At 44.5% G+C, this 14869-nt stretch overlaps 2 protein-coding genes across 2 annotated transcripts; one reads left to right on the top strand and one right to left on the bottom strand.

Moving 5' to 3' along the window:
* Window positions 1-4409: 4409 nt before the first annotated feature.
* On the top strand, window positions 4410-7398 carry plekhf1 (pleckstrin homology and FYVE domain containing 1). The gene is made up of 3 exons (XM_087843697.1): window positions 4410-4423; window positions 5894-6329; window positions 6552-7398. Exons 2-3 carry the CDS (start codon window positions 5948-5950, stop codon window positions 7121-7123), a joined length of 954 nt encoding a protein of 317 aa, XP_087699823.1. The 5' UTR covers window positions 4410-4423; window positions 5894-5947; the 3' UTR covers window positions 7124-7398.
* Window positions 7399-10354: 2956 nt separating this feature from the next.
* LOC148106231 (pleckstrin homology domain-containing family F member 2-like) lies at window positions 10355-11850 on the bottom strand. Its single transcript, XM_087843693.1, has 2 exons — window positions 11416-11850; window positions 10355-11192 (listed from the first exon to the last, which is right to left on the bottom strand). Exons 1-2 carry the CDS (start codon window positions 11654-11656, stop codon window positions 10621-10623), a joined length of 813 nt encoding a protein of 270 aa, XP_087699819.1. The 5' UTR covers window positions 11657-11850; the 3' UTR covers window positions 10355-10620.
* Window positions 11851-14869: the final 3019 nt, after the last annotated feature.

Raw genomic sequence — 14869 nt, 5'->3', positions numbered from 1 at the left:
CTGTTGTCCTGTGGACGCACAGCTGCACACGTCAGTGTCTGCTCTGCTGCTTTCACCAGGGAGGAGATCCCGTGTGGTCGTGGGAAAGATTGGAAGCATTTTGTGTCTGATGTCGTGACGGCTGCACCGGTAACTCGCAGGAAAACCTGCTCGACAGCATTCAGGACAGTTTTTATTCAGCCGTCTGTTTTTCTGTGAACCTGTGGAAAAGTTCATGAGGGGACGTGGACTGACATGATCATTGTTCCTAAAAACCACGGGCTGGATTCTCTCTTAACCTCCTAGGACCTGGCGTCCACGTATGTGCACATCACATTTTGGGTTGTGACTAAAATACAAAATGTTGCTGCTGTTCTATCAAAATTTGAAACAAATGTCCTCTCATGTGGATCTCATTTTTCTCAGAAACAAAAGTCAGGTTAAAAACAAAAAAATGAGGTAATTGTTTGAGACTTGATGAAAGTAAAAACAGCACAAATAGCAAAGAGAAATTAAAAATGCATTCAATGAAAGAGTTCAGGTCTTAGGAGGTTAAAGGATAAAGTTAGGAGGATTTCAAGATGGCGCTGGAGTGACGGCAGCCTTTCCAAGTAGCTCTGCAACACCGAACTTGTTTCTTAACTTTTAACTGTTTTAGACTAGTCTTTCAAACTTTTTTTTACCTTCCTTTAGTCACCTTACTTTCTACCTCTTAGAGATACTATGGATAACACACTTTTTAAAACTGGAACCAGCTCCCTCATCTACTCAAGAGCGGAGCTGCTGGCACTTAACACAAAGGCACTTTATCCATATTTTATATTCTGTATTTATATATGTGTGTATATATGGTGTATTTATGCTTATATCCTTACTCTCATTCCCCTTAATGTATCTGTAACATGCAACTTCTTTCGGTGCTATGCTACTGGAAACTGAATTTCCTGGAGGAACCCACCCGAGGGATTAATAAAGTTTCATCTAATCTAAAGGTGCAGAAAGTTTCCTTCTGCTCGCTGCAGCCAATGATCGTCCCGATGTCGGAGCTGAGCAGGAGTGGAGCTGTTCAAGTTTTCAGGGATTAAATGAATGTAAACATCTGGAATCATCATTTGAAGATTCTGTTTTTAACAGCTGGTGTCTGATTCTTACATCTTCCTTTATAGAGTTAATTTGTTTATTTATAAGGAACCCCATTAGCTTCCACAACAGTGGGTGCTCGTCTTCCTGGGGCCCAAACCATCGAATACCACCAAATAAAATGTTACACAATGAGTTGGATGCAAAATGTCCACATAATTTGGCTGTTACATCCACAATAAGGTTTTACAATTCTGAAAATGTAAACATGTAAATATTAAAAGTTATAAAAAAAACAAAACACTCAAACAAGTGACATCACCCTCTTACAATTTTTACAAATAAATTAAAAACTGCTTAAATTGGCTTTTAGGTGATTTTTAAAATTATGAATAGAAGCCGATTCTCTGATTGCATAAGGCAACTTATCCCACTGATGCTCTAAATATAACAGTTTTTCAAAAAGTTACTTTTAACTCGAGGAGTTACTAAATTGTGGTTAGTTGAGAATCGTGTAGCCTGATTTTATATTTCATCTGGATGCTGCAACTGAGCATAAAGAAGTGTGGTGTGTTTACCAGTGTTGCTTTCTTTAAAAATACAAGTAAGCCATAGTATAATTTAGCTTGTACAGAAAGCCAAGAAAGCTTATCAGAGTACATCAGGTGACGTCTCTGGCAGACGTCTGTACTCGGGTCCTGATCCTAAAATCTCAGCTGAGTGTGACACAAAGACGACAGGCAGGATTTTCACGTTTGTGTCAGGCGTCTGAGGGAAAACGACTAAATCGAGATGCTTTTAAAACATAAAGGCTGAATAATCCAAACAACGTTAGTGGCTCTGTGTTTAGGTCGACTGACCCCTCACCTCCAACCAATCACAGCAGATGGCCCCGCCCCTCCCTGAGCCTGGTTCTGCTGGAGGTTTCTTCCTGTTAAAAGGGAGTTTTTCCTTCCCACTGTCGCCAGGTGCTTGCTGATAGGGAGTCAACAATCATATGACCCCCTATCAGCTAAATGTGAAGCGTGTACATGACAAAAGTTTGAAGACGCTGAAAGATGTTTGAAGGTATAAAAAGAACTTTGATGTTTGTGACTGAAGCGTTTGGCCGTCACGCGTCCTCGCCGCCTTTCAGAGCTGCTCGTGCACGTTTGTGAGCTGCAGCCGTCTCTGCACAGTCAGGCTCGTTTCACTCAGCTCAGATTACTGACCCAGGTCAACACAGTCCAGACCTTCAGGTTTGTGGCACGTCTGTCCTGTTTACAGTAAAATACATTTAAAGTGTTTCTCGCTGGGAGTGACTTTCATTTGAACCCTTGAGCCACAGAACGACTTAGTAAGAAAGCGTGATTATAGACACACATGAGATGAGATTCCACTTCTCTTTAAACACCATCACGTCAGGTTTGAATGACTCAGCTGTTGTGTCACTGATGTGGTGTTTGTGTTGTTGAGCGTCGCTCAGCCGAGTCGATGTCATCAGGAACCTGTTATGTTTCTTTCTGCAAGGACGAGTTAGACATAATTTAATATTGCTCAACAGAAACAAAAGTTTCTTTCACTCTTTGTTGTTGTTCTGTGATATAAATAAAGACAAAACTTTATCACAGCCATCACCTTTAAAAAATGCAAATACCTCCGACTCCTAATAAAAATAATAAAAAAAATAAATAAGATGAATCCACGAAATATTTTAAATGTGTTATATATAAAACTGCACTAGTTCATAAACGTAATATTACAAATTGAACATCCACACACTGGTGATGGCAGCTACATTGTAGCCACAGCCACCCTGGGGCGCACTGACAGAGGCGAGGCTGCCGGACACTGGCGCCACCGGGCCCTCTGACCACCACCAGGTGAAGTGTCTTGCCCAAGGACACAACGACCGAGACTGTCCGAGCCGGGGCTCGAACCGGCGACCTTCCGATTACAAGACGAACTCCCAACTCTTGAGCCACGATCGCCTCTACTGTTATGTTTAGCCGGCTAATCATCAGCTGTCACGTCTAATCTGATCAACTAGTTGTGGCACTATTGGGAATAAATGAGCATGTCTATGATCATATATGGAGAGAATGCCAAGAGTGTGCAAAGCAAAGGGCAGCTATTCTTAAGAACTCTGAGATGTAAAACATGATATTTCACAGGTTTTTGTTTCATTTTATGAACATGAAGAAAAACCCTTGAATGATACGGCGAGTTCAAACCTGGTAGTTTACATAAAACTCATTATTTATTTTTAATGAATTAACTCTAAATTTATGAGTTTGCATCCACTTTGTGAAAGATGTGATTAAACACTACTTGATGTATATCTTTTAATATTAATATGTGTCCCTGAGCGTTTGATCACTTGCAGAGTTGACATTTTTAAATACTACTAATATTTTGTCCGCCTACAGTTTCTTTCCTTTAAGTCGTGCTGTGACGTCGTGCTCGTGCTTCTGCAGACGCTCACTTTGGGGAAAGGATGGAGTCCCCTCATAGAGCTGCAGGGTGCTCTATCACTGACTCCCAGAGAACACGATAACATGCACACGAGGTTCACATGGGCTGGCGTCCTGTGAACTGTAGGTGCAGCTGTTAGAGATGTAAGAGTCTTCAGTCGACGATTTGTTTAACGCACACAGGTCGGCCTCAGCGCACCACGATGCTTTGTGCTTTTGCTTTACGCTCAGTGTTTCATGGATCCTAAAACACACTGCACAGCTTTCCTGTTCTTAGACACCAAAACACAAACTGAGACTTTATTCACCACAAAAGTTGAGAAACTCCTGCGTTAAAGCAGCCGAAACTGGAAAGAAGCCAAGTGACAAAATAAAAGAAGAGCTTCATGAAGTGTGACAGAAAACAAAGCAGGACATGACTCAGCTTCAGATAAACAGCATGAAATAAAAAATAAGTGGAGAATGAGTGAAGGAGGCCTGCAGAGTCGCACACTGTGCAGCTGCAGCTTCTCTGCTCATCTGCTCCTGATGCTGTTGAGACGATGCTGACAAATACTAAAGATTATTAATTATCTCAAATCTCAGGGAAGCAGGAAGATTAAAGGTGGTGTTTTTTAGCTTCTTCGTCTTCTTCAGGCTGCCAAAAATGAAGGCGTCTCTGGAAGTTTGGGAAGGTTTGCCGCTGCTGGCACAGAGTGTTTTGCTCTAACCGTAACTCTGCTGACCTGCATTCGTCTCGCATGCTGGAAGGAAGAATAATTAAATAGATGAAAAGATAAACAGTGAAGGGGATGATTGACAGCATTTCACCGACGCTCGACCGGTCTGACGGCAACCTGCTGCTGTGCGAGGTGGGCGTGCCCGTCAGCTCACTGGATTTATAGCTTTTAGTGGCAGCAGGCCAGCTACAGGTGGGAAAATACCAAATGTGATGCATGAATGTAAAACTATCCAGTTGTTAAGTGATTACGTGATGAATCCTACTAAAGTAGCTGCGTTTAATATGGCTTTTGTGTTGTTAACATGTTTAATGTTTTGTATTTTCTTCTATTTAATCTCAAAAAGCTCCTAAAACAGTCAGTGATCACTGTTGACCTCCCTCGGCTTTTATTACCGCTAATCATTTATTTAAGCTCAGTTTTTAAAACCTTAGGATGTAACTACAGCCCAGCCCATGCAGCAGTATATGAATGACTAACCTCGTATTGTGGATGGATTATCTCAGTTGTTCTTCTGGCTGAAGTTTGGTCCTTTTACAGCATCCTGCCATGCGATTACATTTGTTCCTGACCACCGAGAACACTCACGTTAACTTTTATCGAGTGGAAAAAAAGTTAGCTTGTTTATATTATGCTAACATAGCTGTGTAGCTAGCGGTCACGTAGCACAACATTATATACCAGCTAGCCAAACTTCAGTAACCCTACAAACGTCACTGCTGTTTAGTTTTCTGTCTTCATTTATGTTGGAAGTGATAACAGAGCTGTACGTTTGAATTTGTTTCCAAAACCCCGCAGTCAGGACATGCTATATTGTATTTAGCTAGAAGCTAGCGAGCTAACTTCCTGCTAACTTCTAACTCCGTTAAATGTCATAAATTCAGTTTTCATGGATGCCTGGATGTTAAACTCAGTTGTTACACCTGGTAGAGCAGAACGCTGATCATTTTATTAAAGATGAAAGACTTTAGACAGTTTTTAACTCTCAGTAATGCCATAGTGATCGTTTGATACAAGGGCGTAGATTTGGTTTTGGCATTGGTGGGGACGGATGATTCAACCACCGAACCAGCGTTGCCAACTCCTCAGTAAGGAAAATCGCTATTGGCTGTCCTAAAAGTCGCTAGAAGTCGCTAAATGACGTCATCACCTAATTTGCATAATTGGTCATGCTAATGTAATTGTAACCTATGCTGCTGGAGAGAGAAATAACATCGTGGACGAGACATAAAGTGAGTAAAAAACGTCCTAAATGCATTTAGAGTTTATTTAGAACTACAAATTAAATTTCTTTTAGCAATTATTGTTTTTTTAATGTCACAATTCCAACCCTGCTCCTTTACCCGGGCTTGGACCGGCAAAAGTGACCCGAAATAGGCACTCTGGTGGAGTTACTGTGTGTGTGTGTGTTTATAAATAGTTTTAAACCTTGTGATCCACAAAACAGCATAAGAGTAAAAGAGTAAAAGAAGAACTGACTGCGTTACAGCACCCGCTGCTTGTTGAGAGTAAAAGCGATATGCGCTTTCACGTCTTTTTTTAGCGACGTTTTTTTTCTAAAAAAAGTCGCTAGGGGGTCTGAAAACTCGCTAAATATAGCGACAAAGTCGCTAAGTTGGCAACACTGGTCACACTCACTTCTTGTTTTTCTCCAAATTCAAGTGAAGCTCCGCCCCCTTTGCTTCTTACACAAGTCTTGTTGTGGAAAGCCCCGTGATGTCACCAGAGCGTTCAAAAGCAGCCTCTGGGATCCTGACCTTATCAGAAACACGAGAAGCCCTTCGAGCTCACACCTACAGAGGCGTGGAGCTGCCGGCACGAACGCTCCGACTGCTGGATTTAACGGCCACTGCTGACATGGATCAACTGTCTGATCAGGAGAACTGGGACCGGGTCCAGGCTGTGGCCACCTCCTTCGGGCCAGCGGGGAAGTTCTTGGTTCAGTCAGGTCGGGTTCTGGTCGGAGAGGGCAAGCTGGTAAAGCAGAGCCGCAAAAAGCGGCAGGCCAAAGCCTTCTTCCTCTTCAACGACGTGCTGGTGTACGGCAGCATCGTCCTGAACGGCCGCTGGCACAAAAAGCTCAAGGTCATCCCTCTAGGTGAGCGACGATCCTCCTCTGCACATCGCTGATGCAGCTGTGTGAAAAGCAGACGGCGTGGCGGGCAGAGACAGGTAGATGCTGCAGGTGGAGCAGGAGGTGCTGCACCGCCTGCAGTCTGTCTCTGACCGCTGCAGCAGCTGCAGGAAACACTTTTCTTTTCCTTCAAAGCGTGCACACCTTTGTTTCCCGCACTAACGTGCCCTTCTTCTTCTTCTTCAGAGGACATCCTGCTGGAGGACCTGGAGGACGGCGTCAGGATGAAGAACCAGTGGCTGATCCGCACGCCCAGGAAGTCTTTCTACGTTTCCGCCGCCTCCTGCGAGGAGAAGCGAGCCTGGATCGAGCACATCGAGGAGTGCAGGGGCAGAGTGACGCAGGCCGGTGACCGCAGGCTGGACTTTGCCAACACCTGGATCCCAGACCAGGCCTCCGCCGTCTGCATGCGCTGCTCCAGCAAGTTCACCAGGACCCACCGCCGACACCACTGCAGGAAATGCGGCTTCCTGGTGTGCGGCCCGTGCTCCAGGAAGCGAGCGCTCATCGCACACATCGACTCCACTAAGCAGCTGAGAGTCTGTAAAACGTGTTACTTGAGTCTGGGGGTCGAGCTCCCCGAGCTGACCCGTCAGAGGTGGGACAGCGGCGGGAAGTCGGACGAAGACGAGCTGGAATGCTACAGCGAGGAAGAGGAGGCGGAGCACAGCCTGGAGGAGGAGGACCCCGGCAGGTGGATGGACTCCTGGTCCCCTTACATCTACATCAATCCAGAGCACATCAGGCCCCGAACATAGAGCCACGCAGAGGCTCGGCGCCGGACTCTTTGTGTCACACGTGGACTCAGTGCTGCGCCGCTGCGTGTGACACGCTCTGCACATGCTCTGTTTATGACACCATGTTTATGTTTCATGGAACATCTGCTGCTCTTCTCTTTGTGCACAAACACTACTGTGAAGCTGTTCTCGTCTCTGCGCCAGCACTCGAGGCATCGTCGCTCTGACCTGCTGCGTTTCCCTCAGCCGTCCAGTGTGTGTGTGTGTGTGTGTGTGTGTGTGTGTGTGTGTGTGTGTGTGTGAACCACTGAAATAACAACGAACAATAAAGAATTCAATAAGAGAATCTTTGTCTGTGGTTTTCTCTCAGGATGGTTAAACGACTCTGAAATACTTGAAGACGTTTGAACTTGACACTTATTCTCGTCCCAATCAGCACATTTACACACGACTTCCTGTCAGTCAAACTCTCCCTGTGCCACAGATTGATCTATACAAACATCTATAGACAGATTATTCATGAGAATATTATTTTGTATCTCCAGGTTGATCATTTGACCCTAAACCATGAAAACATCCTTTGACTTCAATTCAGTTTTACTCATTCAGCACCGAATCACAACAACAGTCGCCTCAGCGTGCTTCATGTGCTGAGGTAACAACCCGACAATCATGCAGGGAAACTCAACAACCATCGAACCGGCAACCTTCTGGTTAAAAGATGAGCTTCCCAACATTAGGTATTAATTATGTGTCCCCTGAGTCAGGGTTTAATGGCGTTTTATGATTACAGTGTACTTATATTTACCTACAAGTATTTAAAGTACTTTGTGGGAAAACAATATTTCCCCGTCTTACATCATAAGCTGTACTTTTTCACAACAATGGCCGCATTATAAGTTCAACCTTGTCGAGCTTCCAGGTAGTTTAGACGCTCTTCCTGAAAGTTATGTTTGAACGGTGATTATGAAAGAAACAAACGAGTTTGACAATGACGTGTTTATAGTTTCCTTGTAAGCTGATAAGGGAGAACAGTCCTTATCACATTGTGTTGTTCATTCACATCAACATAATCAATTAAAGATGTAACAATGAATCAATAAATAAAGATATAAAAATGCAGGATTAATATGGCCCACACCCTGACAGGTACAGCATAGTTACAAAGTAACTTGTTTCTCTGCAACATCACTTAGAATTACTCAAGCAGTATCTAAAGTTACTTATGATATAATTACTTTTACTTTCCTGTATAAACCTCACTTGTTTCCCTTTTCCGGTTTACACACTGTTATATATATGTAGGTAAATATAATTACACACTAATTTAAGGACATAACAAAATCTAAATAATATAATTTCAGATAAAAAACACACTGAAAGTCGATTTAATTGCACAGTGATCACAGCTGCAGTCACAGAGTTTAAGTCTTATTGTAGTGTTTGTAGTTTTGGACGCAGCAGATAATAAAAGCTCGGACGATGCTTCACACGTTTTATGGAGGAAAAAGGGTGAAAACAAACAAACAAACAGCTCCATGGTCAAAGAGACTTTTTTGAAGTTTAGTGTAGCAGCTTTGTTAGACAGCGCAGTGAGCAGACAGGGGGAGGGAGCTGGCCCCCACACCGCCATACTTTAGGCGGTGCAGTCGTTTTACCCAGAGGTGGGCACACCTGTACCTGAGCTCCTAATGCTCGTCATGAAAAACCGGTTGAACAACAGTTTTCTACAGTGCTGCCCATGCACGCCGCCGGCGTTTGCTTTGTAGAAAACATGTTTGCAGGCACGACCATAATCGAAGGTTTTTTTATTTCAGTACATCTCAAAGTCGATGAGATTTCAGGGAAATACCAGGATGTTAAGAGGAACTGCTGACCCGGTGAAACCACCAAACCAATCGACTGTGAATAACGACAACAACCTTTCACCTACAATACAAACAGCTGACTGCCGAGGGCTCACATTACCTGCAGGACCTTCACTCTTCACTGCTTTGTGTTGCTTTTATTTTACCTGCATGGTTTCAGGCAAAGTTAGCATTACATCTAACAGATGGCCCCGCCCCTCCCTGAACCTGGTTCTTCCTGTTAAGAGGGAGTTTTCCCTTCCCACTGTCGCTCATATAATTAGTGATGGTAAATTTGATTCTTTTTACTGAATCGAGTTGTAATGAGTCACTCACCAAAGTGAATCGGGTTTTTTGAGTCATTTGATTCACTGAGCCAGTTAACCAGAGAGTGCAAAAAATTTACATTTTCACTCAAACTTAATTTTTTTCTCTTTTCATGTAAATCCTACTGCTAAGATGAATGATTCTAAAAAAACAACTATTTTATAGAGCAAAAAAGAGCAAAAACATTTCTAAAATTAAGCAATTTCCTATCAAAATTGCTTAATAAACATTTATTTTGTTTATTTGTATTTTAGTAGTATTTTCCTTAAGTGTGTCAAATATATATTTTCTCATCTAAATGTCCACTGAGCTGTGAGCCAGGGGGCGGTAATGCGCCTTAACATTGGTTGCCAACCAAGAAGAAGAAGAAGCTATGAGCCAGGAGGGAGGGGGTGAGTAGCTCAAATGTGCTGTTAGCATGTTAGCTGTTAGCATGTTAGCAGAGCGATGCTACTGTGAACCGAGGAGCTATTTTCTTGATGTGAGCTTCTACTCAGGGTTTTTTCTTCCAGTTCAGAGCAGAAATGCTTTTGTTAAGAAACTGGCTGTTGTTTTTACCCCCCCACAATTTTAATTATAAGCTAGATATATTTTTACTAATGGAACTAGTTTGCTAACAGCAACAGGGATGAGTCAGTGAGTCAGTTGGGCTTGTGAATCATGATTCACGAGTCAGTAAAGTGATTCACGAGTATTGAACGATTCGTTCACGAATCGAACATCACTACATATGATTGTCGGGTCGTTTGTCGGGACTGTTGTTGTGATTCGGTGCTGAATGAGTAAAACTGAATTGAAGTCAAAGGATGTTTTCATGGTTTAGGGTCAAATGATCAACCTGGAGATACAAAATAATATTCTCATGAATAATCTGTCTATAGATGCTTGTATAGATCAATCTGTGGCACAGTGAGAGTTTGACTGACAGGAAGTCGTGTGTAAATGTGCTGATTGGGACGAGAATAAGTGTCAAGTTCAAACGTCTTCAGTATTTCAGAGTCGTTTAACCATCCTGAGAGAAAACCACAGACAAAGATTCTCTTATTGAATTCTTTATTGTTCGTTGTTATTTCACACACACACACACACACACACACACACACACACACACTGGACGGCTGAGGGAAACGCAGCAGGTCAGAGCGACGTCTGCCTCGAGTGCTGGCGCAGAGACGAGAACAGCTTCACAGTAGTGTTTGTGCACAAAGAGAAGAGCAGCAGATGTTCCATGAAACATAAACATGGTGTCATAAACAGAGCATGTGCAGAGCGTGTCACACGCAGCGGCGCAGCACTGAGTCCACGTGTGACACAAAGAGTCCGGCGCCGAGCCTCTGCGTGGCTCTATGTTCGGGGCCTGATGTGCTCTGGATTGATGTAGATGTAAGGGGACCAGGAGTCCATCCACCTGCCGGGGTCCTCCTCCTCCAGGCTGTGCTCCGCCTCCTCTTCCTCGCTGTAGCATTCCAGCTCGTCTTCGTCCGACTTCCCGCCGCTGTCCCACCTCTGACGGGTCAGCTCGGGGAGCTCGACCCCCAGACTCAAGTAACACGTTTTACAGACTCTCAGCTGCTTAGTGGAGTCGATGTGTGCGATGAGCGCTCGCTTCCTGGAGCACGGGCCGCACACCAGGAAGCCGCATTTCCTGCAGTGGTGTCGGCGGTGGGTCCTGGTGAACTTGCTGGAGCAGCGCATGCAGACGGCGGAGGCCTGGTCTGGGATCCAGGTGTTGGCAAAGTCCAGCCTGCGGTCACCGGCCTGCGTCACTCTGCCCCTGCACTCCTCGATGTGCTCGATCCAGGCTCGCTTCTCCTCGCAGGAGGCGGCGGAAACGTAGAAAGACTTCCTGGGCGTGCGGATCAGCCACTGGTTCTTCATCCTGACGCCGTCCTCCAGGTCCTCCAGCAGGATGTCCTCTGAAGAAGAAGAAGAAGGGCACGTTAGTGCGGGAAACAAAGGTGTGCACGCTTTGAAGGAAAAGAAAAGTGTTTCCTGCAGCTGCTGCAGCGGTCAGAGACAGACTGCAGGCGGTGCAGCACCTCCTGCTCCACCTGCAGCATCTACCTGTCTCTGCCCGCCACGCCGTCTGCTTTTCACACAGCTGCATTCAGCGATGTGCAGAGGAGGATCGTCGCTCACCTAGAGGGATGACCTTGAGCTTTTTGTGCCAGCGGCCGTTCAGGACGATGCTGCCGTACACCAGCACGTCGTTGAAGAGGAAGAAGGCTTTGGCCTGCCGCTTTTTGCGGCTCTGCTTTACCAGCTTGCCCTCTCCGACCAGAACCCGACCTGACTGAACCAAGAACTTCCCCGCTGGCCCGAAGGAGGTGGCCACAGCCTGGACCCGGTCCCAGTTCTCCTGATCAGACAGTTGATCCATGTCAGCAGTCGCGTTAAATCCAGCAGTCGGAGCGTTCGTGCCGGCAGCTCCACGCCTCTGTAGGTGTGAGCTCGAAGGGCTTCTCGTGTTTCTGATGAGGTCAGGAGCCCAGAGGCTGCTTTTGAACGCTCTGGTGACATCACGGGGCTTTCCACAACAAGACTTGTGTAAGAAGCAAAGGGGGCGGAGCTTCACTTGAATTTGGAGAAAAACAAGAATTTGTACAAGAGGAAGTGAGTGTGACTGATCGCAGATGTGTTTGTAAAAGTGCTGCAATCACTGCAGTAACCTGTAAACACAGTTTAAAGGCTGCAGCTCTGAGGTTTGTCTGAGCAAAGTGAGGACGTGCTGCTGTTGGCAGCTTCATAGCTCAGACCCACAGAGACATGGAGAGCGCTAACACGGGGAACAGACTGAGGCCTGTGTGGGCCCTCATTCAACCATTCACACACTCACACACATACACACTCCTGGTGCCTATGGTACGACAACTTTTCTCCGTGCCCCTGGTACACTGCGCAGAAAAACCTTGCCACACACACACACACAGTTTCTAATATGCTCGTTAAATATTTGGGTGAAACCTGCTATCGCTCCGTCAGGTTATTCCCGAACATTTCTGTGTTCGGTTTTTGATCCAAACGGCTCTTGTGCTGCAATCAAAGCCTGAACTCGTTGTTAAACCGGTTAAACAAAGCGATAAAGATGCGGAACAGCGGCGTTTACCAAAACAGCTCCAGGCGCTGTCTGTGGGCTGACAGTTGTGTAACATCCACTCTGGGGACTTTTCTGAACCCGGGCACATCTGAAGGAAAGACCAGTTTGTGCCAACAACCTACTTTAATGGTTCCAGTGAAACTATCCACTCTGACCTCCCTGCCTTCTCTGTGCGAGTGTAGGACTCGACCTTATAACCTAAATGCCCTCGAGCTGTCATTTGGCACAATATTAATCAAACTGAATATAACTGAGCTGTTGTCCACAGTTCCCAGCTTCATGGCACAGCTGACATTTATCAGCCGGTTTCAGGAAAATGAAACGTCTCTGAGTTCAGTTCAAACTCGACCGTGTGAAGAGGCGAGCCTCAGCACAGCCTGAGTGTGAATGTTTTAATAGCTCTGAATTTGATCTGTAAGCAGTGAAAATATGCGTTTCTGCAACATTTGTGCAATAAAACTGTAAAACTTTATAACACAGCTGCAGTGAAACTGAATTATAGTGTTTTTTTATTTACCTACAAATACATAAATGTAGAATTTTTTTATTTATCACATTTAGATCAGTGAAATAAAACATTTGAATTAAGGAACATCATCATAAAACATAACGAACGATGTAAAAATATAATGAAAAATATGTAAAAAGTTAAAATCCCCATAATACAAAAATACAACATAAGACGGGAAATATTGATTTTCCATGAAATTAAAAAACAACATTATTTAAAATGACTTACAGACTCCTTCAGTGTACTTACAATTAGAGATGGCACGATACCACTTTTTTATGTCCAATACCGATATCATAAATTTGGATATTGGCCGATACCGACACGTGATATCAGATCGTCCATCTCTACTTACAATATCATGATCAGTTTCTATAGTAATCTGATTGATTCCACTGTGTCTCCCTGTAAGTATGTGTAGGTGAATTTATCAAATACAGTTGTGTTTAATAAGGCTTTACTGAAACTAAGAGCATCCAGCCTCTGACATGTGGTTAAAACTACAGTTTGTAAAAATCCAGAAACACTAAAACAGCCGTACACGTAACATGAACTCTGACCTCCTGCAGAGTCACACTTGCACTGATCCTCCCCATGTGAATAGATCAGAATAGATCTTTGTTACAAACTGGTATTCCCCTGAGACTTTGTAGTGAGAAATAAAAATAGTTGTGAGTCTGACGAGCGGTAAAGTCGGAGCTGCGGCTGCGATCGAACCCACAAACCGGTTTGTCTGTTTCTGGAACAGCTGGATGACTAAACGCTGCAAAGCTGGAAGGAACCAGGAGGAAGAATGAGCTGCAGATTTACTCGACAGTCTAACTGTGCTTTATTGAAACCAATTAAACCTTTCACACGTTAAACTGGGCCAAACTGGGAGCCAGGGGTGTCAAACATAAGGCCCGGGGACCAAAACTGTCCGCCAAGTAATCAACTAACGATTCAGTTCATTTGTCTGCTGCACGTGGCCCCCCCTGCTCTGCACAGCTGTACAGATGCAGATGATGATGTTACAAACAAATAAAAATAATTCCTGCATGTGGGAAACGGACGACATGGCAACACGCCATCAAAGGTAACGGGAGTGGGTTTACCGCCATGGACAACTTTAAAACAGGAAATGACGGATATTCAACCTCAGCTTATAAAGTTTACATGAATTTAGTTTTTATAGCAGTTACGCCTGTGCTGTAAACGTTTACACATGAGCTCAGTGTTATTGCTGCGCAGCACCAAAGGTGAACAGCGGCTCTGTGCACGCGGCTGAAAACACGAGCACGTATAATAAGCACTGAGATTTCTGATAAACAAGAAGGAAACGACGATGCAACAGTTTTACAAACATGTGGTCAGCAGCTTTCATGCTCCTTCACTTCTTCTTTCCCAAAGAAGATTTCAACAGAAAGGAAATCAAACATGTAACTTTGTTCCAGAGAAAAACGAGCTTTTCCTTCATTGCAGCGTCGCTTTCTTTCTTTGGAACGAGCATATTTGCAGTCATATATATTTATGAGACACTGCAGGCGGCAGCAGCAACACTTTTACTGACGACCATCATCAGTAAACTTCTGTCAACAAAATTCTACTTTTCTACAGAAAGCCTTTTATTCTGAAAGGCAGGGACAGACAGGGCGTAAAGCGTCGCGGGTCAGCCCACTGTGATCTGAAGGGAAAGCGGCGTGCTGTCAGTGTGACAGTTTCACCACACGTTTGATTCCTGAGTGTCAGAACAAGACAAACAAGTTTCCAACATTTCTCCGCAGTAAAGAAATCTGTCAGCACGACTGCAGGAAGCAGCTGATTGGCCGGGCTGTCCTCTAAACATAAAGTTTGTTTCATTTACACATGTATGGATGTTTTCTTTATGTGGATAGATTGGTAAAAACAGACATTTCTCATGTGACCTATGCGTGACCTGACGTCCTGATAAATCTGTAACTACATGATGGCTCGACGGAGCCGCAGCGCTTGACGGGGCGGTTCCT

The sequence above is a fragment of the Neolamprologus brichardi genome, chromosome 1, assembly GCF_056152115.1.
Source record: "Neolamprologus brichardi isolate AB-2024 chromosome 1, ASM5615211v1, whole genome shotgun sequence".
NCBI classification, from domain to species: Eukaryota; Metazoa; Chordata; class Actinopteri; order Cichliformes; family Cichlidae; genus Neolamprologus; species Neolamprologus brichardi.
The sequence above is the reverse complement of the archived record's forward strand: the minus strand, read 5'-3'. Positions and strand labels throughout refer to the sequence as shown.